Source organism: Lissotriton helveticus, chromosome 10, assembly GCF_964261635.1.
Source record: "Lissotriton helveticus chromosome 10, aLisHel1.1, whole genome shotgun sequence".
Taxonomy (NCBI): domain Eukaryota; kingdom Metazoa; phylum Chordata; class Amphibia; order Caudata; family Salamandridae; genus Lissotriton; species Lissotriton helveticus.
Genome location: NC_136071.1, coordinates 612,879,548 through 612,907,172, shown reverse-complemented (window position 1 = coordinate 612,907,172; position 27,625 = coordinate 612,879,548). Strand labels below are relative to the sequence as shown.

General features: G+C 44.2%; 1 protein-coding gene across 1 annotated transcript in view; it reads right to left on the bottom strand.

Moving 5' to 3' along the window:
• Positions 1–27,625, bottom strand: part of LOC144784068 (uncharacterized) — a 1,315,621-nt gene that overhangs the window by 1,278,166 nt on the left and 9,830 nt on the right. The window contains exons 2-3 of the mRNA XM_078662758.1: positions 21,251–21,301; positions 17,596–17,756 (exon numbers count right to left, since the gene is read on the bottom strand). Coding sequence (XP_078518884.1) covers positions 17,596–17,756; positions 21,251–21,301 — 212 coding nt within the window. The remainder of the gene's footprint in view (positions 1–17,595; positions 17,757–21,250; positions 21,302–27,625) is intronic.

Below are 27,625 nucleotides of genomic sequence, written 5' to 3'. Positions count from 1 at the left end.
TGTACACTAACGATACTCAAATTCTGCTGAAACTGAAGAACAACATGGAGGTGCACAAAGACATAAACATGAGACCACACCAAAGACCTACACCATCAATGGATGAAAGAACTCTTCTTCTGTCTAAACTATGCTGAATCCAAGATCTTAGAATTGTAGTGTAGGAGCGGAACCTACTACCACTCCCTTTCATCTGGCACCCAAGCCTGTGGCTTATATCTTCTAGTCAAGAATCTGGATATCGTTTTCAACACAGATATCCTATTTGGGCCTCAAATCAACACTGTGGTCAAACACTTCATCATGGACCTACACATATGGTGGGATTACTGTACTTGACATCACACCAGCTGAAGTGGGGAGCATCCTGGGGAGGTTTTGCCTGGAATTGCATAACATGTTCTGCATGTGGCTACTCAAGAGCACACACAGGATGCAAAGGCTTAAAAAAGATCATCACGGTGCCTGCTGCCTGTGGAAAAATGATCCCATGAAATCAAGATTCGAGTTTAAAAACCTGTTTCATAAACAAGCATTACTGAAACAAAAGCCCAGGGTACTTGCAAGACTTGGCATCACATTACATTCCAACTTTCAATCTTCCTTTGACCGTTTCACTTGTGGGTGATCACTGGGACTGTGGTGCACTGAACTAGAATGTAGAGTATACAAGCTGGGGTCAGTCAGAACTGATCATCAGTGTTTTAGACAATGTCTCAAAACAGTAGAGTTCAGATCTTCATTCGACTGAGTTTATTAGCAAGGTACAAAGACTGTAGGATGCGTGAAAGAGGATCTGCCGTGTGTTATATTTATTTAGTTGACATTTGCTCGTAGCACAGCAGCGCCAGTAGTCATTAGTGCGCTTTACAATTTTACTAACCAATATATGTACCGTAAAGTGTAAACAGCAACAATATGCAGTGGTACAGTTGGAGGTAGTGAGGATGGAAGTGGGGTAGGTTAACTGGAAATGCACAAGGGTATTAGTAAAGTTGGTGGATTAGTGTTGAGCGCTAGAACAACGGGATTGGAGTAGATCAGGTTTAGAAGCCTTTAGATAATACTTACATTAAGTGTTTTGAGAAGAGAGTTTTTAAGCCCCTTTTAACTATTAGCAGTAGTCTTGTTGTTAATGAAAGGTTTGCTGGCCGCCTCTGTGAAGGATCTTTTCTGTGCTGATCTTGTTTTGAACTTCGGTAGATCTGCTACCTAGGTGGTTTTGCTTCTGAAGTTTCTGCAGGCACCAGAATATTTTAAAAGGTTTGTCAGGTAGTCGGGTCTTATCTGATGGATAGAGTGTTGAGGTTATGCAACTGATTTTGTATATTATTTTGGGCTCCAGGTGGAACCAGCGGAGAGCATGTAGAATGTGTGTAATGTGGTTGCATTTCTTTTTGACTAAAACTAATCTCACTCGGTTGGTCAGTATCCTGGCTAAGATTGATTTACCATAACCAATCCTTGAGATAATCTGGGCACAGGTTGGAGAAAAGTTCTTTTATTTTCTTGAGCAAATGATAGTTTGCTGATTGTGAAATATTACCAATGTGGTGATTAAGAGGTAGCCGTTGAAACGTAGTGACTTATAAGTCAACTTCACCATGCCATGGTCTGCGCTGTACAAGTTTTTTTCTGTACATTTTGGAGCTTTGAAATAGCTTCATATATATAGGGTTTAGAGTCTGGCATTACTTAGATTAATGTGAGGTTCTGAAGTAAAAGGCATTAATGTGGCCACTTTTATATTGATACATCTATCTAAATTCAAATATAGAAAATACATGTCAAAACAATGGCTATGTCATTTAAATTTATACTTTCAAGAGAATACAGTTCTCTGTAAAGAAGCGGGAGGATTGGCTGACACAGGAGACTGCCCTGCCCATTGCTGGAATCGATGTTGTCACTGCTTCACTGCATGCTGTCTCACCGCTGTGCCACCCGGAGCCTTGGAACTTGTGAGCCCGGGGGTATTGGAGCCCAAGACTCCTCCAACAGTGAACCCTGCTTAACCGGCATCTAATTTGATACCCGTTTCAGTGGTGGGGAATTGGTGGATCAGACAATACTTCTCAGGAAAGCCACCAGTTGACCCGTACCCCACCCCAGTGACCCATGCCGTGGACAGAGAAGGTGCAGCGGAGAGTGGAAGTGAAAGGCGCATGGGGAGACAGAGAGGGGCCATCCTGGGCAACACAAGTATTTTGGTCCAAAAGAGACACTTTGGGGGCCGCGAGAAAGCAGATGGCAGTGGCAACCTCCCCCTGTTTAACTATGTCCAGAAGGCCTTGGAACGAGATTTAGTGGTCTTTTTGAGGGTTCAGTGAGCAGAGTGGAGAAGCTGCCCGGCTAGCCATGTTGTGGCTTGCTCCTCGCTGTTTGCTCCCTCGCACCTGGACCTAAACACGTCACAAATGTCTTTCTAACTTTTTGCAACAACACTACGGGTGTGTGATACAAGTACCATAGAACCGCAGACACAGTTTCTATATTGTGCAAATTTGCTGACACAACAAACATTTCAACAATTTTAAACTACATATATTTTGATTAGAACTAGAGAGCAAGGCAACTGTCAAGACCTCTACCTATACCCGAGTCAATATACAGAGACACGCTCCTCATGGCTGCAACTCTCGCTAATCGTAATCTGTTCCCATTTGCAAAGCCCAGCATAACCCACACACAGGGATCACAAAAGAACAGAAGTATGTCTAAGGAAAAGAAGTGTCAGGCCCCTTACAAGGGGAAGACGTCATTATCCCCACCTCCGCTGCCACATTAAAACAGCCTGGCAAGGTGAATTACAATTAGGCGGGTGAAAGTGAGATCAGGGAAGACACAGGTGGTGCCGACGACCAACGGGTGCAAGCCGAGGCAAACTCAAGTGCCTAAATGCAATAGCGCTCCAGAAGCTCCCCCACAATCGTTACAACAGGAAGAAGGACCCCTTACTTAATCCTTCATCATTAGAACAGTCTCATTTACTCAATTCAGGAACAATGAATACATTTCGGTTTTTTTAGAGTCCAATGGGTGCAATTTCCTTACATAATTAGGTGACAGGTTACAAACTCCCCGGCAACCACATTCCAATCCTATGAGCAGTTTGCAACTAGCAGACGTCCAGGGTTACTAATTACAGAGGAAAACACCAGAAAGTAAAAAAAACGGAATTTCAATAGACGGAATGGGCATTAAAAAGTGAGAAAGCAAGAGAAAAACAGCGGACATCACCGAAAGACAGCCCCCCGGGCAGCTGAACCAGTAGTGGTAATGTCGGACACAGGGTTTGCCCAGGAACCTCTGACGAACAACTCGGTGAAGCCATTGAATGGACTCCCCAGCACAACACAATATAACAATAAGTCCTCCCCGGGCAAGTAGCCAACAGAAAAAAAGGGGCTCCTAGTAACAGCTGAGGTACATCACGCGCCAACACAACTGACAGAAATGACAGAGCACTCCAGCGTTTCACCTGGAGATGCAACAAATAAACGGAGACTCTCAGTAAATGCACTTTGGCCACTGAGCAGTTACTTAATCAACCAGAAGTTGTCTCAAGTCGATCGCAGTCAATGCCGGACTCTTCGGGAGGCAAGATGGCCTCGGGCAGTCTGTAGTGAGAAGTCGCATCTCACTCCTCCTCCCTCTTCATTCCGAATGATGGTCTGACTGTTCTCTCCATAGCAATGAGATCGGGCCCCCCCGGACGAGGAAAACACGCACCCACTGGCCCAAATAACTACGGGAACTTGTACTTCACAGGTAGCTTGCTAAGAATACTCCTAGTGCGAGCACAAAGAAGACTAGCCGATCTTGCAGCGCTGTTCTTCAAGGGGGTTTCCAGTATGCCACCACGCTCAACTAAGCCGGGCAAGGAACAGAAGGATACGGCAAACAAGGAAAAAGATGTATCTAAGGATCCCGTAGCCCCCGCCACGGTGCAGCGGTTGGCTAGCGTCAGCGCTACAAGGAAGATTCACCCAAAGAAAGCTGATGAGCAACGGAGCAGCAATGGCACGGCTCCCCCCCCTGGATATCTACGTGATGCCCCAGCGCCGAAAACCCTCCGGGATAAAGGGAAAGACAAAGAGACTGTGCTACGACAACCTACCGTGTCAGAAGCCTTTGCGAACAAACTCCCAGAGCCGTCGGAGGCAGCGGATGCCAGCGTGAGTAGAGGAGAAGGAGTCTGCAGCGCCGTCCTTGACGTCCTCGAGGACGCTGTAGCGCTGTAACGAGGCAACAGCTGGAGCAGGAGCAGGCGGACGGGGCCATCGCTCCGCCGGAGAGAGAATTTGCGAGGCAAATCCCAGAAACTGAAGGCGCTGACGGTGTCCCATCCAGAGGCATCGGGCTAGCCCAGGCAGAGACCGCTTGGGCATTCAACACCCCCACTGATGGGGACAAGGGTGAGTCAGGGACTTGTTTGCTGGGCGGGGCCCATCCGCTGTAGGCAAAGCTGGCAGTACCTGGGCAAGTGATCCTGTTCTTGCATACCAGAACAATTCTAGTGATTTTAATCAAACAGGGCCCCAGGAGAGAGGGGTCTTTGGGGAGGCTGGCTCACCGGCTCGTTTTTTCTCAGTTAATGAGGATTCAGAGTCTCTTATGTCAAGCGAGGTTAGCTCTGAGGTGGATACTGACTCTGGGAGCAGCTCTAATGCCCAGAAAAGTACTCAGAAAAAACAAAGGTCCAGGAGGAAATCAAACGCACTAGGAAGTCCGTCAGACCCTACCAAAAAACTGACTTGGGACTACTCCGCTACATCTCAGATTTACCAGGACCATGGCAGAACACCTATGCAAACCGGGGAACAGTCCTCTCCCTACCCCCACACCCAACCTGCCTCACTAGACTTACTATTCAGCATCATGAGACAAATGAAGAGCGAGGCAAGGGTGGAAAGTCGAAGGGCCAGGCAGGGGACAAAGCAGATTCAAAACTCGCTGTGGATGATGAATAAGCTGTACGAGGAGGTTGCAGAGGGGGTATCGCAAGTCGAAGAAAGGACTGGAAAGCTGGAGGACAATTTTAATAGCTTTCAAAACTTTAAGCAGGAGCAACAGAAGATGGCAGAAGATATACAATGGAAGCTCGAGGACTATGAAAATCGGCAGTGCCGCAATAACATTAGATTGTTGGGTGTGGCAGAGGGGCTTGAAGGGCAGGACGCAAGACTGTTTGTCGTGAATTTACTAAAGGGAGCCTTTTTTCAAGTCATATTCCTGGCAGTGGAAAAACGAAATACAAAGGGCACATCGCTTTCCGCTGACAATAAGGAAAGGACAGAGTGCAAGGCAAGATGAGAGGCCCAGGGCAATCTTGGTGTATGTAGGCAACTCCTTGCTTGGACAGGAAATCATCCAGAAAGCAAAACCGGAGGCCAAGCGCTCATTTAACAATGTTACATTTTTTGCCAGGCCCGACTTTTGTCATGTCACGGTGGAGAGAAGGTGGTGGCTGAGGCAGCTAATAGCTCCCATCCAGGGCTTGGGTTCGGAGGCATATCTTCTATATCCTGCCAAGCTGAAAGTGGTTACTAGAGGGCAGGTTAAAATGTTTTTTTCTGAAGTTAAGGCACAAGAATATATGGAGGAAGTGATGGGTCACAAGGGGGGCGATAATAATGTACAAAATTGCAAAGTAAGCAGCATGAAAGGGTAGGTAATCTAAGGACAGGGGACTTTGCACAATAGGGAGAGAATCTAGTTTCTATAAACTCGGGGAGGGAGAAGGAGGCGACAGCTACATTCCAAGCGGCCACACATAGGTCATGCTTGACCTATTTGCCTGTACGGGGGAGGGGGGTATAGGGGAGGGGAAGGGGGGGCACACACAACACAGCACAACGGCTTCTACTCCACTTAAAAAACTGGTTGATAATGCAAGACAACTTTTTGATGTGTTTTAATCTCTTGTCGAATTGCCTCAATCAACGTCTGTGGGCTAAACGATGGTAACAAAAGGGCGTGGGTAGCTGCGCTTCTAAAGACAATGCGACTGGATCTTGCTCGCTTGCAAGAAACAGATATAGAGGGGGGAAAGGGATTCCTTTTGGAGCAAATGGGGTTTTCACTGCTAGCCCATACAAAGCAAGGCTCTTAGACCAGAAGTGTGGCTATCTTGGGTAAAGGGAGGACATTATTGTAAATAGGAAAAAAGAGGACCAGTGGGGTAGATGGGTTTTGGTGGAAATATTATGTAGGGGAGAAAAGTTCACACTGGTCTCAGTATATGGTCCCACCGAAGACGATCCTGATATTTTTGAATTTTTAGATACGGAATTAGCCCGGGGGCCTGAACCCATTATATGCTGCGGGGACTTCAATATTAATGGTCTTTCAGGTTCTGATATACAAGCAGGGTTGGAATATACTGGTCGAAAGAAGAAAACGTATCGTGCAATATCCGCTATGGCACACCACAATTCACTAATAGATCTCTGGGCAAAACTGCATCCCCAAAACGCTGGTAGTACATTTTTCTCAGCACCCCATAAAATCTTGGTACGATTGGACAATTTCTGGATATCTAACTCCTTACTTAGCAGATCCCAAATAGAAAAACACCCTCGGATAGTATCGGACCATAACCCGTTGATAATAACTATTAAATTAGACAGGGCAGGCAGCAGGTAAAACATCTCGACCTTCGAAAGAGCTTTACTTAAGGATGATGAATACATTAAGAATATGAAGAGTTGGAAAAGTGTATTTTGGGAGGTTAATAGAGGGAGTGCATTTTCAGGTACAGTGTGGGACGCATTCAAAGCAGGAGTCCGGGGGGGACGCTGAGCTTTACGCTTCATAAACAGAAATGTGAGAAGGCTAGAGTGGAAGAAATAGTTTAAAAACTAGTTAAGGCAGAGGAGGAATTGAACTTAGTAATTCAGCGGAAAATGCCTTTGGAACAACACCTACTTAAAATCATCTCGGTTAAAGCTGAAGCAATAGAGGGCATTGCAAGTAAAACTGCAGTTAACTACCTAGCCAAGAAAGAAAGATCCTAGGAGCTGAGCAAGAGGGTTGGACACTTACTAGCAATTCGTACCAGGCAGAGACTATCAGCAGGAGAAATAAAGGAGATTTCAGATGGCCATGGCAACATAGTGTCCGAGCCCGAGGTTGTAACGGAAATCTTTAGGCAATTTTATGCAGATCTTTATGGGCTGGAAGCTGGTGGTGGGGATGCAGACATACTGGAATACCTTAGGTATATTCCATCCCCAACCCTTCCCGAGGAGGAGAAGATAGCCTTAGACTCCCCGATCAAACTAGAGGAGGTCGCCTCAGCATTGGAGAACCTTCCCTCGGGAAAGGCGACTGGCCAGGACCAGATCCCTGTTGAATTTTATAAGATTTTTCAAAGGGCCCTCATCTACGACATTCTGAATATTGTACTCCAGGCACAGCAAGGGGAGTGTATTCCAAAATCATGGGGGCGGGGGGGCTGATGTTATAGTAATTCTGAAGAAAGGCAAATCATCTACAGCACCAGGGTCATATAGGCCCATCACTCTGATGAACTCTGACGCTAAGATCTTTTCCAAAATACTTGCTATAAGGCTAGCTAGAGTGATTGAGGGTATGGTCAGCCCTTCGCAGCATGGCTTCATACCGGGGAAGGGTACAATGCCGGCCTCTTCAGCAACCTCATGTATTTTGTCTTTGGAAGCTACCCTCCAACTACAAGAAAGGAGTCTGGTACCAACAGGTGTAAATGTGCTCACAGCGTACCCCTGGCACCCTCTCTCCAACCTGGCCGAAACCAATGCAACATTACATGACATTCTTAACTACACAATGCAGCAAAATGGTGGAATGAAGGGTACCTAGGAAGTTCTGCTAAACTAATTTCAGTTGGCAGTGGATACACTCATGTATCAGTGTCAAATAATTTTGCAGTTGGACTTAATACCTCGGCAATCTATGTCACAGCAATCAACACCAAAATAGGGGCCTTCAACAATCTGATCCAGTGAGTGAAAGTGGCGCAATCCGCAGTGGTGTGCACCTGTGGCCCATTGATAGACAAACTGGCAAGCCTCTTTTCAACACTTGGTGCAGTGCTAACTGAAATAAAACCCCAAATCAAGTCTGGAACTACACAACCATAAAAAGCAAATGATTTACACAACGTCTGTAAAGACAACCATTTAACAGAAGAATTGAATAATACTCTCTTTGAAAGCAAGTCAAGCGCTCAGTCATCCTCAAGGAAGCCTCCTCATACAATTGGAAATACTGACTCTTGTGCCAGCACTAATCAGTCTCCATCAAAACAAGCATTGGCATAGGCAATAGGTATCACCTTTGGAACCGTATAAGTATTTAGTTATGCAGTACAATATCCTTGGTGCAACAACATCAACTGTTGCATGGCTAAACACTTATAAGGTCCCCAAAGGCAAGACCTATTGGCTATGCCATTGCTTGTTTAATTGAGAACTTTCTACCCTTAGTGGGTGAGTAAAAGGGAGGATGGACAGATCAATTGAAAGCGTAGGTGGATGGAAGGATGGATGAGTGAAAGGATAATTGGAAGAACGGATGGATGAGAAACTGGTTGGTGAGTGAAAGGGAGGATGGATGGGTTAACCCCTTGCGTGCTCCCGTCGGCCAGCGCTACCTCGCTAGTGCTGCTGTCGGCCACCGACACGGCCCCGCCCATTTTGCAGAAGAGCCGCACTGCCGCAAAATCGCGGCCGCTGCAAAGGGGTTAATGGATGAATGAAAGGGTGGATGGATGAACGAAAAAGGATGGATGAGTGAAAGGTTGGAAGGATGGTTGAGTGATTGGGTAGAAGGAAGATCAAAAGGATGGATGAATGGATAGTTGAGTGAAAGAATGGGAGATGAAAGAGTGAAAAGAAAAAGGACTAGATTGAGTACAAGGATGGATGAGTGAAAGGCTGGATGAAGAGAAGGATGATTGAAAGGATGGATGGCTGGATAGATGGATGGATGGAAATTCTTGAATAGTTTATTTCAAACAAGCACTGGTAAAGTCAAAGTGTCTGATTTTGTGTCCGAGAAGCACGTGTTATTCAGCAGTACGTGTTGCAAAAGCTATCCTAAATAGATCTAACCACAAAATATCTTGGGCCACAGTGCCCTAAGTAAGCTAAGAGGCAGAAGAACTCTCAAAGTAGTATTATAAAATCAAGTCAGAAGGTAACGTTTGCACTTTAACTGGTGTTCTTAAAAGGCACACACAGCAAAATATTATAGTGAATACTTTGCACAAGGGGATTGTGTTTTTGTTGCATTTAAGCCTCTGTCCTAACAACATGTTGAATTTATGGCATTTGATACAATTATTACGCTCAAAGTGGTAATCACACAAAAAAAGCTAGAACATAAATGTCTCACATTGTACAGCTGTTAGATGGAAATAAATAGCTGCATTGTGTGGCCCTGAACAGTTGAGGCATTATGCAAAAATAATCCAAGTTAGAACATCATGAATTGACTTTTTGCTCTTTGGGAGTGACATGACTACTCGATAATTGACTTTCTCCCTGTAATTAAACTCTCAATAAAAAGTGTAATCATCGCTTACATTAGTAATTAGTACTTGAAGAATAATTAGACGAGGCTCTGAGTAGGAGTAGCAGAGCTGAAACTGAACCAAGCAGCAGCCCTCCCCCTACAAATCTGAATAACAATGCGCTTTTATAGTCAGTCACTGCTTCAATGAGCGCTGCTTTTAATCGCACTTCCTTTTTGTCATATGGCTGTCAGTATCCCCTGGATACTTGGGGCAACCCTTTAGACGGAAGGTCCCTTGTCCAGTGGTGGGGGGGGCACCTTATCTGGACCAGCAGTGGGGCTGTAGAGCAGAAAAGCTAAGCCGTGTTTTTAAAGGCCTCCAAGAGGCGTCCCCCATTTCCGTTCATCCAGAAAAGTTATGAAGAGGGGAAAAGCCAGTGTGCGCATGCGTGAGGGCCTTTTTTTGCGCGCGCCTATGTGTGCGTTTGTGTACGTCTGATGGGGGTGCAAATGAGTTAATCTGTTGACTGGCTGAAAAGTCTTTATCTTGTCCCCAGCCATCCCTTGATCTCTTTTTTGAGCCCAACATTTAGGGCCCTATTGAATTGTCATTCAGGAAGTGCCCCTCCAATGCCCCTACAGAAAAGGAGAAAAAGTTGTAAATAAAGAGGGGAAAGAGAGCGCAGGGAAGAATTGGGCAGCGCAGAACAGGGAAGGCCTCATTGATGAGGAAGGGAAAAATCTCAATTGAAGACAAAAAAACATTTTTATATAAACCCAAGCAGAAATAGCCTTTAAACATGTTTGCAGTCATCATCAATGTATGCTTTACATTTTTTTAATTCATCATTTCCGAAAATGTCGTTTGGAAAGAGCCAAGCACGCTTAAAGGCTGTTCTAAATAATTTTTACTGTAGTGAATATAGTCAATATTTTCCACTGCCCATAAGGAAACACCTTTTTTGTTTCCTCAAGGATGGATGCAGTTACAGTTTGACAGAAGAGCGTATATGCTTCGAATGCGTTCCAGTTCACCACAAAGCCAGGGTTTACCGTAGTAGATTAGAATGTTTACAACAAAGATTTGCCATGTTTATAAGCACAGGCGGTCAGCTCTTTTTAAGCACTCATGCTTGTGGCAGCATCCACCTTGCGGGAGCGAGTAGACGCTAATTGGAAACAGATGTCCCCTGCGCGCCGCTGCTCGCTCTCGGAAGGTGGATGCCGCCACAAGCACGAGTGCCTGAAATGACAGATTCTAAAAGGTCATCTCCTAGAGCAGCGCATGCGCGCTGCCTGGGCGAGACTTAAAAACTGCCTAAGCAGCAAAGAAAAGCTCATAACAAATAGATTGCACAAGGGGATGCAAACAAAAGACAGGACAAGGTATTTTCTATCTTTAGAACAGCTCCCAAGTATGTGGTTTCACCTCAGAAGTCACTAATGGAGGAAGCAGAAACTGGAAGAAGTGGGAGTTCCACTGCATTGGCAAGATACACCCCACTAAGCACCAGTAATGTAAAAGAGAGGATGGTCCACGCTCCCTTCGTGCAAAAGAACGGAACAAGGGTACAAGAGATATGACATTATTTGCAGGCACCTCAAGTGAAACTGGCAAGGTCCACCCCACTAAACATTAGCAACATAAAGGAGGGCTTGGTCCACGCTTTCTCTGTGCAAAAGAAACCATCAAGTGTTCAAGTGACACAAACCAAATTGCGGGTGGTCAGATGGAAATAGTCCCCAGGAACAGGATCAGTCATATACGATAAACCGCCCATTCCAACTCTACCAATTGACACCACATCGGCTACCAAGAGGCGAACAATGAACACTACAGGATAAACAACTATCAGTGCAGCAAGGCTGTTTACTGCAAAAAGAACATTTGTTGAACAGAATGCTGAACAATTTCAAACACTCACCCTCAATCATAGATTTGGCCCTAAATCCATTGTTTTTAGTTCACCATGCCAATTCAGTTTGGACCCAGCCATATGCAAATCAGTCTTGACCCTGCTCCCAATAGGAACAGTCCTGCCCAAATAGCTGGACCACGTCTTCCTTGGACTGGAAACAAGCATCCTAGGACCGGTTTTGGGGTATCACCCCTCATCTGCCTGGATATCCTGAATTGAGTGGCATGATGAGCACCGGACCCACGTCTGGGCATCCCACTCGGGCTGACAACTGCAAAAAGAGCAATTGATGGACAGAATGCTAAACAATGTCGAACACTCACCCCCAGTCAGAGATCTGGGCCTAAATCCATCATTTTTATGCTCACCATGCCATTCCAGAATGTACATCCATGCTTTGTGGACTTTGTGTCTGCTTTCAATGCTCTTTAGCACAACACACTCTGGCACAACCTCCAGAATTGGGGATTAGCACCTGTCCTTCGAAATGCTATATAACTCCTACATACTGACACACAGATAAGAATCTGGCTTGGGCCTAGAACAAGCCTCTCAACCAAAAAAACACCAGCAATGGTTTGAAACAAGGCTGGCTTCTTGTGCCACTCCTCTTTAATTTGTATGTGGCAGAACTAACAACAACTCTTAGCAAAGCAAACTCTCATGCCCACAAGGTAGCAGGTTTTAATGCTTCTAACATGATGTACGCTGACAAACCTGTTCTACTAAGCCATTCAAAGGTTTGCCTTCTGAGAATAATAAACTCCATGGTGACGTACTCGGAAGCACATAGGTTAGAAATCAACTTCAAAAAAACTAAAACAATGTCAATCATCACAGGGAGAACTTTGGCAACCACATAATGTTTGAACAATGCTGCTCTGGAGTATAAATATCTGGGGGTAATCCTCCATGTAAGAGACATTTATTTTCACAGCGCACAAACGCTCAGTAGCAAAATAGAGTAACACCTTGACAACCACTTTATGCACATTAAGGAGTACTTTAAAAGGCTTGACTCTTCAAACCCTGGTACAAGTTATCTCTGCAAAATATACCCTTACCCTAGCGCGTGGGTCTGAAGCACTTAGGGAGAGGGAAGCCGGAGCAATAGATAGCTTGATCATTAGCACATACCGGCAGGTGTTCTTGTTGCTGTGCTACACATCACCAGCTCAAATGAGGCTAGAATTTGGATTTGTCAACAAGACCTGGCCAGCCTAGCCATGTATCTAAAAATGAGCCACAAAATGAAAAGAGTGCAGGAAGGTTAACTAAATAACATCCTGTGGAAAGCCATATCCGAACAAATGAATATATGTAACTGGCAATGCAAAGGTTGTAGATCGAATCATTATGGGCGCTATGTCCTAGTCAGGCAACTTTCAACAAGGCCCTGAACTTGATGGTTAAAAAATATTTCATGAGACAGATAAGGTGCAGCTTTTGAAAAGGTCACATGCATGGATGACAATTGGATCTTATAGTTTCCTGAAGCCACAAAACTATCTAGGGGGAACTTTTGGGCTAAAGACGAAATTAAAGCTGCTTGACTGCTCCCATGAGCAGAGTCAAGACTGATATCCGTATGGACAGGCCCAAACTGAGGTGACGTGGTGAGCAAAATAACAATGGATTAAACCCAGATCTTTGGCTGGGTGTTAGTGTGTGAAAAGTTTCAGCTCCCTGCCCATTGTTTTATTTTGTGATGTTGCTAAGTGCGCACTAAGTGGCTAAGGGCATACCCAGATGTGGGTCCTTTGCTTGCTGTGCCTCTGGATTCGATCTAGCCTGGCTGATGAGGTGTGATACCCCAAAACCAGTCCCAGAATGCTTGTTTCTGGTCGAGGGAGGACTTGAGTTGGCAGTTCATGCTGGACTGTTCCCATGGGGCGCAGGGTCAAGACTGATTTGCATATGGCTGAGTCCAAACTGGGGTGATGTGGAGAGCAAAATAATGATGGATTAAACCCAGATCTTTTACTGAGTGTGAGTGTTTGAAATGTTCAACACTCCGTCTATCAGTTTATTTTGGGAAAATTGCTATGTGCGCCCTAAGTTGCTATGGGTATGCCAAGACATATGTCCCTTGTTTGCTGTGCCAATGGATTCAATGTAGCCTGTCTGATGGGGTGATACCCCAAAACCAGTTCCAGGATGCTTGTTTCTTTTCCAGAGAGGACCAGGCTTGGCAATTCGGGCTGGACTTTTCCCATGGGTAGCAGGGTCAAGACTGATTTGCATATGGCCATGTCAAAACTGGGTGGACGTGGCAAGCAAAATAACAATGGATGAAATCCACATCTGTAACTAGGTGTGAGTGTTTGAAATGTTTCAGCACCCTGCCCATCATTTTATTCTGTGATGTTGCTATGTGCACCCTAAGTAGCTAAGGGTATGCCCAGATGTAGGTCCATTGCTTGCTGTGCCACTGGTGTCAAGCTAACCTGGCTGATGAGGAGTGATACACTGAAACAGGATGCTTGTTTCTGGTCCAAGGAGGATCTGGCTGGCAGTTCGCGTGGGACTGTCCCTATGGGGAGCAGGGACAAGACTGATTTGCATATGGATGGGTCTAAACTGGGGTGATGTGGTGAGCAAAATAACGATGGATCAAACCCAGATCTGTGACTGGGGGTGAGTGTTGGAAATGTTTCAACACTATGCCTATCATTTTATTTTGTGCAGTTGCTCTGTGTGCCCTAAGTGGCTATGGGTTTGCCAAGCCAGTGGCCCCTAGCTTGCTGCGCCACTGGATTCGAGCTAGCCAAGCTGATGAGGGGTGATACCCCAAAACCAGCACCAGGATGCTTGTTTCTGGTCCAGGGAGGACCTTGCTTGGTGTTTCAGGCTGGACTGTTCTCATGGGGAGAAGGGTCAAGACTGATTTGCACATGGCTGAGTCCAAACTGAGGTGACATGGAGAGCAAAATAATGATGGATTAAACCCAGATCTTTAACTGAGTGTGAGTGTTTGAAATGTTCAACACTCCATCTATCAGTTTATTTTGTGAAGTTGCTATGTGCGCCCTAAGTGGCTATGGATGTGCCCAGACATGGGTCCCTTGCTTGTTGTGCCTCTGGATTCAATGTAGCCTGTCTGATATGGGGTGATACTCCAAAACCGGTCCCAGGATGCTTGTTTCTGGTCCAGGGAGGACCTGGCTTGGCAATTCGGGCTGGACTTTTCCTATGGGGAGCAGGATCAAGACTGATTTGCATATGGCCGGATCAAAACTGGGTGGGCGTGGGGAGCAAAATAACGATGGATAAAATCCACATCTGTAACTAGGTGTGAGTGTTTGAATTGTTTCAGCACTCTGCCCATCATTTAATTTTGTGATGTTGCTATGTGCGTCCTAAGTGGGTAAGGGTATGCTCAGATGTAGGTCCCTTACTTGCTGTGCCACTGGTTTCAAGCTAACCTGGCTGATGAGGGGTATTACACCAAAACCGGTCCCAGGATGCTTGTTTCTGCTCCAAGGAGGACCTGGCTTGGCAGTTCGCGCTGGACTGTTCCCATGGGGAGCAGGGTCAGGACTGATTTGCATATGGCTGGGTCTAAACTGGGGTGACGTGGTGAGCAAAATAACAATGGATTAAACCCAGAACTGTGACTCGGGGTGAGTGTTTGAAATGTTTCAACACTCTGCCTGTCATTTTATTTTGTGCAGTTGCTCTATATGCGCCCATATGGCTATGGGTTTGTCCAAACATTAGTTCCTTACTCTCTGCACTACTGGATTCAAGCTAGCCTGGTTGATGAGGGGTGATACCCCAAAACCAGTCCCAGGATGCTTGTTTCTGGTCCAGGGAGGACCTGGCTCGGCAGTTCGGGCTGGACTGTTCCCATGGGGAGCAGGGTCAAGATTGATTTGCAAAATAACGATGGATTAAACCCAGATGTGTGACTGGGGGTGAGTGTTTGAAAAGTTTCAACACCTTGGCCATCATTTTATTCTGTGATGATGCTATATGTGCCCTAAGTGGCTAAGGGTATGCCAAGACGTGGGTCCCTTGCTTGTTTTACCACTGAATTCAAGCTAGCCTGGCTGATGAGGGTGTGATACCCTTAAACCGATCCCAAAGTGCTTGTGTCTGGTCCAGGGAGGACCTGGCGTGACAGTTTGGGCTGCACTGTTCCTATGGCGAATAGGGTCAAGTCTGATTTTCATATGGCTGGGTCTAAACTGGGGTGATGTGTCGAGCAAATAAATAGTAGATTAAACCCAGATTATTGACTGGGGTGAGTGTTTGAAAAGTTTCAATACTCCGTCCATCATTTTATGTTGTAATGTTGCTGCTGGGCTATCGCCTGGGCAGTGTTACTCCTTTATACAATTCCCCTGCCTGGTTAAGACCATCCACCGAGTCTGCATGACGCCTTTGCAAATACGCAAGGGAGAACATAACAGCTATCTTACGCACATGCCCAGCACTGTTGGAGGAGAGAAAATGGCTATTGAAGTATCATTTTCTAAGAAAAGGCATTCGTATGTGTTGGCAGGCAGTAATAGCCGTCCTCCAGGGAGAAGACCTAGTGCTCAGTGGAAAATTCTTGAAGTTCATGGTCTAAGCAAAAAAAAAATGTACAACACCATATCCTCTGCAATCGCTAACAGCCTAGGGGCCTGCAATTGTGAGACATTTTTAAAATCTTGCATATTATTGTAAATAGCGAGGCTGAAGAGGTGAATTTAAGGAGGAGAATGGCATATAGTTTACATTTTATTAAGCCCACAATTCATTATTACTTGTGAGATTGTGCTCTTGGTGCGAACTAACATTAGATTTCTTTTAAAGTGTGAAAACAGGTTAAATTTAAATTCTAGAATGCTCATAATTTGTACTTTTTCTTGTGAATTCGCACTTTTTTGTCATAACAACCACTTTCAAAATGTGAGCACCTTTATGATGGCGCACTTGCACAGAACATGATCGCAAAACGACACATGTGTTGCTTACTCTGTTGTGTGTATAGAATAATGGCATACCAATGCTGTTTTAAGGCACATTTGTACAGAACTTGTTTGCAAAATGACTCTCTTGCTGTTTGCACTATTTAGTGCAAAGAATCGGGTGCTACCATAACATTTGATGTAACAATGGCATTTTAAGGATTTGTAAGTATTACAGTGGTTGTTGCTGATGAGGTTGTTGTATTTGGTTTTAATTATAAAAAGTTTTAATTAACTGATCAATAAACTCATTCATTCCAGTTCAAACATACAAATGTGTCAGAGGTACTAAATGCTGGTCCCAAAATATTTTTGCAACCAGTTTGGAATTATTGAGAAACAACCTATGACTAGTTGGTGAATTCACACATTTCTGAAAAGGAGTGGGTAGCAATCCAACTTACCTAAACAATATTCATGAGGTAGAACACAATTTCCAAATCACTATAATTAAATGCCATGACAGGCATGGTGGTCTGCTGGGGTCCGCACACAACCACTTATGTGATCACATTTGAATAAAGTACGTTTTTTCAATGCAGCTCATTTTCTTTAAAGGAAACATGTCTGCATTGATGAAAAATAATAGACTTTTTAAAAATGTTTAAGAGCTGACAGTTGTCCGCAGGACCATTGCCCACGCTCAAAAAAACGTTATTTTTATATACTCCAAGGGGAATAGTTCCACAGCAACACTATTGCCTCTGCGAATGTGTAACCACCCTAACTTGCAAGTATGTAACATTTCAATGTTTTGAGGCTGGATTTTGGTTCGCAAACATTGATACACTTTCTTACGCATCCCTAATTGGAAGGTATGCCATAAATCGGTTTAGTACATGTCAGTAGGCCATTTAGCTGTCCAAACCCTGTGAGTTGGATACATCGGATTGTGACTATTAAATGGCTTAGTACATCCAGTCTACAATTCTATCACGTGTGCTAAAATAGCTCATCTTTATATTTCGCTTAATGTTCTTCCTACCATTTAAAAGACTAGAGAAACAGAGATGAACATTAAGGGCCAAAGTACAAATCACTTTGCTATAAAAACTCTGTCTTAGCTGCCTATCAAACTGAAGTATCTTTCTAGTGAAATAACATTGGTTCAAAGATTGTTGCCTACGTTTTCTGGTGAACTATCACTTTAAACAATATTTTTACTTCTTCTGATTTGAGCTATTACTGTGATCGTCTGTTCATCAAAAGTCACTCACCTCTAAAACAAGGCGACATCTCCCCAGTGCCTTAACGATGACCAAACTCTCTAGCGTTATTCCACTTTTCTCATAGGCAGTCCCCTTCAAGAAGGTGCTGGTTGTTGTTGAATACTTGTAGCTGTAGGTGTGTCCTTTTTGGTACCCTGGCATGCTAGACTCTAAAAAGAATCAAGAAATACAAATAAGATCTCGATTTGAACACTCCCCACCTCAAGTCATTGCCCATCATTGCTTAATAGATGTACCTTTATGGCCTTGGACCAGAACAAGGTGGATCATTGACCACAACCATACCATTAACCTCCAGTGAGCTACTTACCATGTGTGGCAAATACTTCTCATTTCTGGTACTTCCTGTGAAAAACAGCAGGGATCTGAATTCAGTGCCTGACACAAAATCAGGACATCTGTGGCACCCCTTATAACAACAGTGTATGAATGTTTTTAAGTATTTAAGTATTTATTTGATTTAATGTATTTATTTGATTTAATGTAGCTATACTGGCTACCAGCATGCTTTACACAAGAGACCTAGGCTAGCTGAACCTACTTCATAGCCCCAGATCTGGAATTGATTAAAATAGGGTATTAATAGGGAGCAATGCAACATCTAACCACACAACATTGGTGCATACTTCAAGACCATGTACGTTTTAGGGTAGGCAAACAAATGGCCCTCATTATAATTATAATAGTAATTACCGATACTACAGGTATCAATTCCTCTGGGATGCAGAATTACCATGGATTTACACGTAATCCCCTATGTATTCATTGTGTAATGTGGAATAGCGTCAGAAAATTGTGTTTCAGCACACATTTCCGCATGGCATTCCTGAATTCTGGGCCATTTACAGTGGCCTCTTCCCCTAAGTTTGACCCAGAGGATTCGTCCCTCGTATCACATACAATATTTTTGCTTGAAGTGATGTATTATTTCACATGGCAGTTTGTGTGGAAACTTGTGTTATTTCTGTCCCCACCTAAATGGGCGCTCTTTTGGGAGTCCATTGTATTCTTTAGGTGTAAAACATTTTTTTAAAATAAAAATTGCCTGATAATTCATCTGGAGATCAAAAAGTGAATTGAATTTTATTATCCAGTTTTTGAATAACTCTCCCTATGAACGTCTGTTGTGCCATTCCTGGTATGCACACCAACCAATGCTCAATGTTGACATTTTTCAACTGAAGCTCACTTATCTAACTAATAGTTTCAATGTAGAACAGTTGTTTCCCCTTTTGGGATTTTAGACAAATTCTGGCTCACATTTCTTTTAGAAGCAAATCAACAACCTTTATATTTCTTGGACTGGCTAAGCTTCTCCACCAAATATTCTGAATGAGAACCCAGAATCTGTCATTAAACTATTGTGATTGCTCATATGTCGGATTTTGAAAAACCTGCTATCAGGACAATGAAATCGTTGGCAACAATGGATAGGTGTCATTTTAGATGTTTTTAGGGCCTAACTGATTGTATTATTTAAAATGTGTACCCGGATAAATTTGAACCTGTTGTTTTTGGATGCAAATCTGTACTTATATGAAGCAGAGGAGAAGTGGGGTTGAATGGTGAAGGATAATGAGCAATGGGCTGAATATGACAGTAAATAGCATAGCTTATTTGGAAATGTGAGGAAAGCTACAAGCGCTCTGGACAACAAGTCGGTGGTGAGATGTATCCATCTGCTAGATAGTGCGCAGTAGATAGAAAGTGAAAGTACTGTGCTTTCAATAAGGATTATGTAGGTGTGCTTTTGCAAGAAAATAAAGTAAAGAGCAGACATATCCCAGGTGTAAACAATACCATTTTGGATGCTCACCCTTGCTAACAGTGAATAAGTTTCTGTGAGATGAATCCAGAAGCAGAGATCTGTTTGACCCTAATATATATCAGATCTGTCCACATAGCATCAAGACAGATGATGTGTCTTGTACAATGCATACATACAAAACAAGACTATGAAATATCAGAACCACGTTATGCAGAAATAAACCCCTTTGGAAAAAAGACCGATTGTGTTAATAGAAAAAACACTCCTGTTAGTTAAGGCTGTGGGCCACAAGTACTATGGGTGTTTGCACCTGCAACCCCTGCCGTTTGCAAATTCACAAGCTTTACAACTGTAAAATCCAATTATTCAATGTTTTAACCCCCTTTTGAGATTATTTTCCGAATCACATTATGAGGTTTACAACCCCAACGAAATCGCAATTTGGAAGGGGCGTCTTTTGCTCATTCCTTCCAAATTGTCAATAAAAGTGTATATAAGTGATGGACACAAACCATTGACCATTTACACTGATGTATAACTGAAAATCTTTAAAGCAGTCATCTTTCCTCGGGCTGATTCAAGAAAAAGGTTTCCATTCTGAAAAGCAATAACTGGGATGGTGGTCTGTCATCCCTTTTAGGCCACCATCCCAGCGATTCAAGCCAATGGAAGGGGCTCGCAAATTGCAACCTGCCTACGAAATATTCACAACAGGTCCTTGAACAACCCACTGTGATTTCCATTGTTACAAAATGACCTATTAGTACATAGATCAGTTCACAAAATCAGATTGGGTTATCAAAAGGTTTGAGTGTAATTTGCAAATGCATTTTCGGAACCCAACCTTAGTACATCAAGGGCCATATGTATCACCAAACTATTTTGCATTTCCTAAATAGCGAATTTTAAGGAATCGCTATTTAGGAATTGCAAAATGGTATGTATGAAAAAAATCGCTTTTTATTTGCGATTCCTTAAGCTTCCTTATTTGCGAATCCGCATTTTGCTAATTCGCAATTAAGGAATAATTTTCAATGCATTCCTATTGGCCAGGAGGCCCATAGGAATGAATGCAAAATAATTCTCAAATTGCGAAATCGCAATTTGCTAATCACAATTTGAGAATTATTGCAAGGGTGCAGGGGTGTCTCAAAGACACCCTGCTGCACCCCTGAAAAGAACATGTGTGTGCATATGGCGCACATACATGCCCTATGGGCATGTGTGTGCATCACATGCCACCTTTAAAAATGCCAAATTGTGCATTTTTGGAAGAATTCGCTAGTTACCATCAACTACAAGTTGGTGGTAATTTGCGAATTCTTAACCAAAATTCGCAAGCCAAAAATGCTTCATACATAGCATTTACGGAATCGCAAAATTGCGATTCCATAAATGCTATGGAAAAATAAGGAATCGCACAAGTTTGCAATTCCTTATTTTGGGAATGTTTCATACATCCCAAAACATGCAAAAAGGCCGTTTGCGATTCGCAAAGGCCGAAATTCTGCGAATTTTGGCCTTTGCGAATCACAAAAGGCTTGATACATATGGCCCCTAATACCTAGTCTTCTGTTATGCATTTTGGCCTTTTCTGACATGAGCAATTTCATTTTCAACTGTAGTTCAGGGGGGAAACTATTTCATTAGTGGGAGTTGTTTTAAAGGTTTGGTCATAAATATGTCATACATGTTGGTGGTTCAGAAACACATCACTACAAAGGAAAGCTGTGGGGCACACGGCGTGCGTGATACTCATAGCTGCAGTATAATCCATTGCATATGCCTGAACCTAGATTTAAACAGAACCATGCCGCAGAGTACCGATTGATTCATCTAATGGTGCTGTGAAGAATGTTAGTTTGTTGAGCTTACCAGAACATTCAGAAGCACAGCCGGGTTTCTGCCCTGAATTCTCTGCCGTACCTAGGAAAACAAATAAAAACTAATTGACACAGGCCCGGGGTTCCATTTTAAAATACAAAACGTTGTGATCTGCTTTCTCATCAATTGCCAATTTGAAAAGCAGGGCTAAATATGTACACCATTACCACCTAATTATCCATCAGTATATACTGCATTATTTATTGTGGCAAATTACTGTAACGTCATTCAACCCTACTGACACAGTCTAGAGAAAATACAACATAATCGACACTGTGCGAAGAAATCTTAACTGCAAGTCATGGATAAAGCCTTGTCCTCATTGGCCGAAGTCAAACCTTGTGGGCGGAGCCAGGAGGTCTAGACAAATCATTACCACACTTCAGAATTTGCACTGTATTCCATTCAAGACCATCCAGAATTTGAATTTGCATACCTGACTTTCAAGGCATTACATTTCGAAATGTGGTCTTACTATTCAGAAGCTGAAAGTCTCAAGTGATTTTGTAGTCATCTTGGAATGTATCTATCTTGAGGCTAGACATTCTTAGCTGTCAAAAAGGCAAACAATTGAATCACTGTTTTACTCAGTTGGGAACATTGGGGCTGATTACGGCATCATCTCGGGGAGTGGGACTGCCTGCTTACAAGGTGACGGTCCCACAGGTGGTATTACGATGTGGTCGCCACCACGGTGGCCGCAAGTGCCATATTTAACATTGTGGCAGGTGCTGCTGGATCCAGCACCCACCGCAAAGTTATTCAGTTTTTACATTTCCCTGCACTATGTGGAAGCCACCATGTGGTGCCTACCACATGGAGCAGGGAAATGTAGGGGGGCACCATAGGTGCTCCACAACCCCAAAGCCAAAGTTCCCAGGTGAAAGGGGGGCTGGCTATGGGCCCCCAAAGTCCATCCCCGCCAGCCTTTCCATGGCGGGCGAACCGCCATGGGGCGGGCGAACCGCCATGGAAAGGCTGGCGGGGATGGACCATCGTAATCCCAACAGCAGCGCCTCGTAGGCATTGACGCCATTTATGGGAATACAAGGGCTTTTCCAGCGGCGGTGGGCTCAAGGAGCCCCTCTGATGCATGGCGGTCAGAGTTTCCGACTGCCACGATACCGCCCAACATTATAATACGGCGGGATGAAAATGGCCTCACGATGGCTATGAACCCACCACTGATAGCCTGTCGATGGCGGGTTGACCACCGTCGTAATCAGCCCCATTGTCTTGGAAGGTTTTATCAAGACCAGTGCTTTATTTTGAAATTATTGCTAGCCTTTTTCTAAGCAACTTAACGTTTACCATTCACTTGTAATTTGGTATAACTTTCTGACTTTTATTTTGTTATGGTGGGCAGAAAGTTTAAACTTTTAATTTTGTTTTTTATATTATTAAGGTAGAATAAATGTTTACATTCACAGCTTATTTATTACCAGTTTCATGTGCCCACAATTTTGCAGAAGTGTGGCACTTCCGTAAAACGGGCGGGGCAGCGTCGGCCATTGGCCGACAGCAGCACTGGGCAGGTAGCCAATGGCCGACGGCAGCATACTGAGGTACTGGGTTTTTAAGAACCGGCACAGAACCGGTAACCCAGCGGTGTCAGGGAATCAACACCCAGAGACCTCGGGTTCTCCCGAGTCAGACCTACAGAAACTCAGAGTCTTCGAGGTGAAGTCAAAGATTAGTTTATTGGCTGCAACCAAGGTAACAGGGTCCTAGAAGTACAATATGGGTATATTCTCAGGAGACTGCACACCTTCACGAAGTCAGGCTTCTCTCTTTATACATGATATTCGGCCTTGGGCAAACATTCTTCGAATTCGTGGTATTTCATTTATAGTTACTGGTTACAAAAGAAAAGCAGAGTCATGATGACATGTACATATTTCACGTCGTGCTGCCCATAACAAATCATCCGGCAAGGCCCAACATTTCATCAGATATCGCTGGACCCCCAATAAAAACGGTCACCTCCCCATCATAAAGCAAGTGAAAAAAAGGAGTGGAGAAAAGATGTGAGCGAGATATGGCAGGTGTGCGCGCTGAAATGGTTTTATGGCTGGTTGAGCCTAGATGCTATCCTGCTCGGCCACTGGGAGGGAACTGACCTAACGAGTTCGGCCTGGGGCAATGGTTCTAACTTGTACTGAGGTCAGGGAGAAGTCGATTAAGGAGTATGTGTCCTTGTGGAATCAAATTCAACTGGATTAAGGCCTATGTAAAGGGCAACATATAAATGGGAGTGGGGTTCAGAATGTAAATGACGATTTTGAGGTGAAATCGTCACTCGAATACGCCAAAAATACATGTACATGATGTACTCGTCATTCTCGGTCTTTTGATACCAAATTCGTCCTATTTCGGCGAAGTTTTTATTCTCGAGTCCAGTACTATTATATGAATCCAGATTTTCAGAACCACAAACCCTCCTTTTGCCCTTACATAGGCAATTAATCTATCCTCATGTTAGTCTGAGTCCAGATCTATATTCCTAAAGTCATTGAGATGTTGCTGTAACATCATTCTAGTACTGAGTTCATCTCTTGACACAGGCTTCCTCACACATGATGTAGCACAGAGGCCACATATTGCAGGAGCACACTGTATGCATAGACAGAACAGGAAAAGAATGGCTAAGACCATCCCAATGACCATCAGAATTTTCCATCCCCAGGCAGATATCAGTTCCCAGAACCATCCCATTAATGACCAATCTCCTTTATCCACATGAATAGATTCGGAAATCTTATGCAGTTTGGAGATGGCCCTGTACACTGTTGGAGCATTATCTGGGATGAAAATGCAACAACTAGACTGTATCAATTTGCATACTCCACCTCGGTCCGCAAGTATTACATCCAAAGCGACCCGGTTCTGAAGGGTCATAAGTCGATCCGACTGGAGCTCAGCAGTCAGGTTACTAAGGGCACCAGCAGTTTCAGTCACGGTGGATTCAACTACCCTTGTCAATTGCCTTATGTTCCTGCTGTTAGCCATGGCTCCCCAGAACGGCAGAAAACCCATTGCAAAGACACCAAATTCTTGACCTGCAGTGTCTTCTTTACTCAAAACACCTCTAACTACCCTTGTCCGATGGTAATCCGCCGCTGCTGTGTAGGTGGGAGGTAACAGGAATGAAACAAAACATGAGCCCGAGAAGTCAGGGGGCAACCATGTATAGGCTCTATCATGGCAGATGAAATAAGTACCCTTAGCGGCTAAAAACGCAGGGGAAGTCTGAGATCCAAAAACATACGTTTCTGTACAGACACTCTTCCCTAGCTGAGCTCTGGGATTCTTGCCAATACCTTGCAGACACAGGTGACCTTGATGAGGTACGATCCAGATAGGGGACGATCTTTTGGCTTGCTGTTTCTCACTTAATGTAGTGCCATATCCGGTCACGTTCCAACCTACATATGCAAGTATCTCATCATACGGGGTATCTTCGTAAGAGGTTACTTCCTTGATCATGTCAACTATACCTTTGACTAGGGCGCTAGTCTTGAGGTTGTCTTTTACAGAACGTAGGGGTTGGATTTCTCGTGCATATATGAACATTGTCCTATATGCCCAGACTGAACCATTGTGACTAAATGGCAGGACCAAATAGGGGATACCTTTATCCGTGGTGTGGGGCATGAGACCACACACCCAACAGTTAGTTGTGTTCATTACAAGTTGGTGTTGGTGTAATAACTTAACGAAGGAGTTATTAATGAACTCTAATCTCCTATTTGATTTGTGGTCAGGCAGAGGGTGGAAAGAATGAGAGGAAACAGTAGGAGGAGGTATGGGTGATGTAGTGGGCGCAAATGTCACATGAAAAGAGAATAAAACATAGCTTATCATAAAAGACCATTACGCTGAATAGCATAAAAATACACACTATTATAAAACTTTTCTTCGTCATCGTGTTAAAAAGTCTCTGCTTAAAGTTCATTTGTTTGGCAGGCCTCTCCACATCAGGAAACTCCATCCTCTCTAAGGTGCTGCCCGCGGTGGTAGGTTGCCTCTGCTAAAGGATGCTTCCGTCAGTCTAGGGCAACTCCCTTGGACCAACCAGAACCAACGACCTAACGTCGTCAGCTGCACCCAAAAGTCTTTAATCAACCGCGACCCTAGCAGCGGAACCCGGATGGCGGTTCGAAAAAACAAAAATAAGCAAGTTACCTAGATGGGAGATCTGCACTTTAAAAAAAATAGGATTTGGGGAAAAGACACATTTTATTTAAACATGGGTTTTCTCTCGAATCACAAAAGGAATCACTTTTAATTAGTCTGTTTTTCTTGGTCGCAAATTGTAGCATCTTTTCCCGGGTACTGTCTGGTCCAGAAATAGTAGTTCAGGTTCCACAGAGTTCAGTTGTTCTGGTGGTGGCACAGTTTCTCGAAAAATGTTCTCGCTTTCACAGTCAGGGTTAGTTTCTTTTACACGTTCATCAGTTGTGCGCTCTGAGTCAGTGCCTCCTTTCTGGACCCATTGGTCATGTGGCAGAGGGAAGGGTATCTTCTTACAATGGATCCCGTGGACCCAATTGGCCTTCCCCTCCACCCTAACAGCCGACCTTGTAGACAGGAGGACGAGGTGAGGTCCGGTCCATCTGGGCTGGTCGTTTCTTGTTCTTTGAAAGTTGCGGACGAGGACCCATGAACCGGGGTCAATGGAGTGACCCGGGGTCTCAGAGACCGGAGGCAAGGTGTTGTGGACCTGTTGATATAAAACACGCAATTTAGCCGTCAATTCATACAAGTAATCAAGCAAAATAGGGTGTTGCAGCTCGCTGAATTTCGTGGGCCTAGGCACTCCCCATATGTTGGCTGGCCGACCAAAGACTATTTCATAAGGGCTGAGTTTCACTCGCGAATGCACAGTCATTCTGGTGGATAGGAGTGCTAAGGGTAGAGCGTCAGGCCATTTAAGACCTGTGCTCGCTTGGATTTTGGCCAATTTAAGTTTAAGCGTGCCATTGTAACATTCCACTAATCCAGCTGATTGGGGGTGATTTGCAGCGTGGAACTTCTACCTAATGCCTAGCCCTTCACACACTCTTTTCATCACACGACCCACAAATTCACTTCCGTTGTCAGACCAGACCATTCTAGGCATTCCGAACCTGGGGAAGAACCCTTTCACAAGGGCTTTCGCTGTGGACAAGGCAGTATTGTCTTTTAGGGGATAGGCTTCTACCCATCTTGAGAAGGCACAAACAACCACGAGCACGTATTTTAAGTTGTTGCACCTCTCCATATGTATGAAATCTAGCTGCAAAACCTCGAACGGATACGTAGGAGGTGCAAAATGACCAGCTGGAGTTGGGGTTCCCCTACCAGGATTGTGTTTCAGACATACCATGCAATTCTTGACAACATTCTCTGCACACTTGGGAATCCCCGAATTCTTCCACACTGGGGCCAACAACTCGCAAATCCCTTTCACGCTGATATGGGCCATTCCATGAGCCATTGTAACCACTGCAAGCACATATGCATCGGGTAACAACCATCTCTGATGCTCTGTCAATTCAATCCAACAACCATTTGCATCCATTCTTCCTGTACTCTCTCTCCACGTGCTCAACTCTTTCTCCGTGGCCTCAGCTTGGATGGACTTCACGCTCTCTATCGTGTCCTCACATATTCCAACATCACCAGTCCATCTTTCTGGGCTCGCAACATACATTCGGCTCATCACATTCTTTGCAGTTTCCTTAGCGGTTTCATCAGCAAATGCATTTCCACGACCAACATCATCAGTCACTTTCTTGTGAGCACTACATTTCACGATCGCTATTTGCAGGGGCAAGGTCAGTGATTCAAGAAGCTCATTCACCAACTGACCATGCTGAATCTTAGTTCCATGCGAAGTCAGGAACCCACGTTCTCTCCACAATAGTCCAAAACTGTGAGCCACGCCAAACGCATATTGACTGTCAGTGTAGACAGTCACTCTCATTCCTCTAGACAACACACATGCTCTCGTAAGTGCTACGAGTTCTGCGGCTTGAGCTGAACCATGTGGTATTCGCGCAGTTTCAACGACTGTGTGCAAAGTTGTGACAGCATATGCTGTAGTCACGTTCCCATTTGGGAGCTTAAAGCATGAACCATCTACCCATAATGTACCATCACATTCAGCAAGAGGAGTGTCGAACAAATCAACTCTCCCTTTCGTCTCTTCCTCTGTTCTAAGAAAACAATCGTGCTGTTCTGAAGCATCTGATTCTTCTGCAATTGGTAACAATGTGGCTAGGCTCAAGGTACTGCACCTTTTTATGTGCACATGGCTCGCTAGCAGCGTCAATTCGTAACTGGACAGTCGAGCACTAGTTAAGTGCTGTGTCTTGGTCCTAT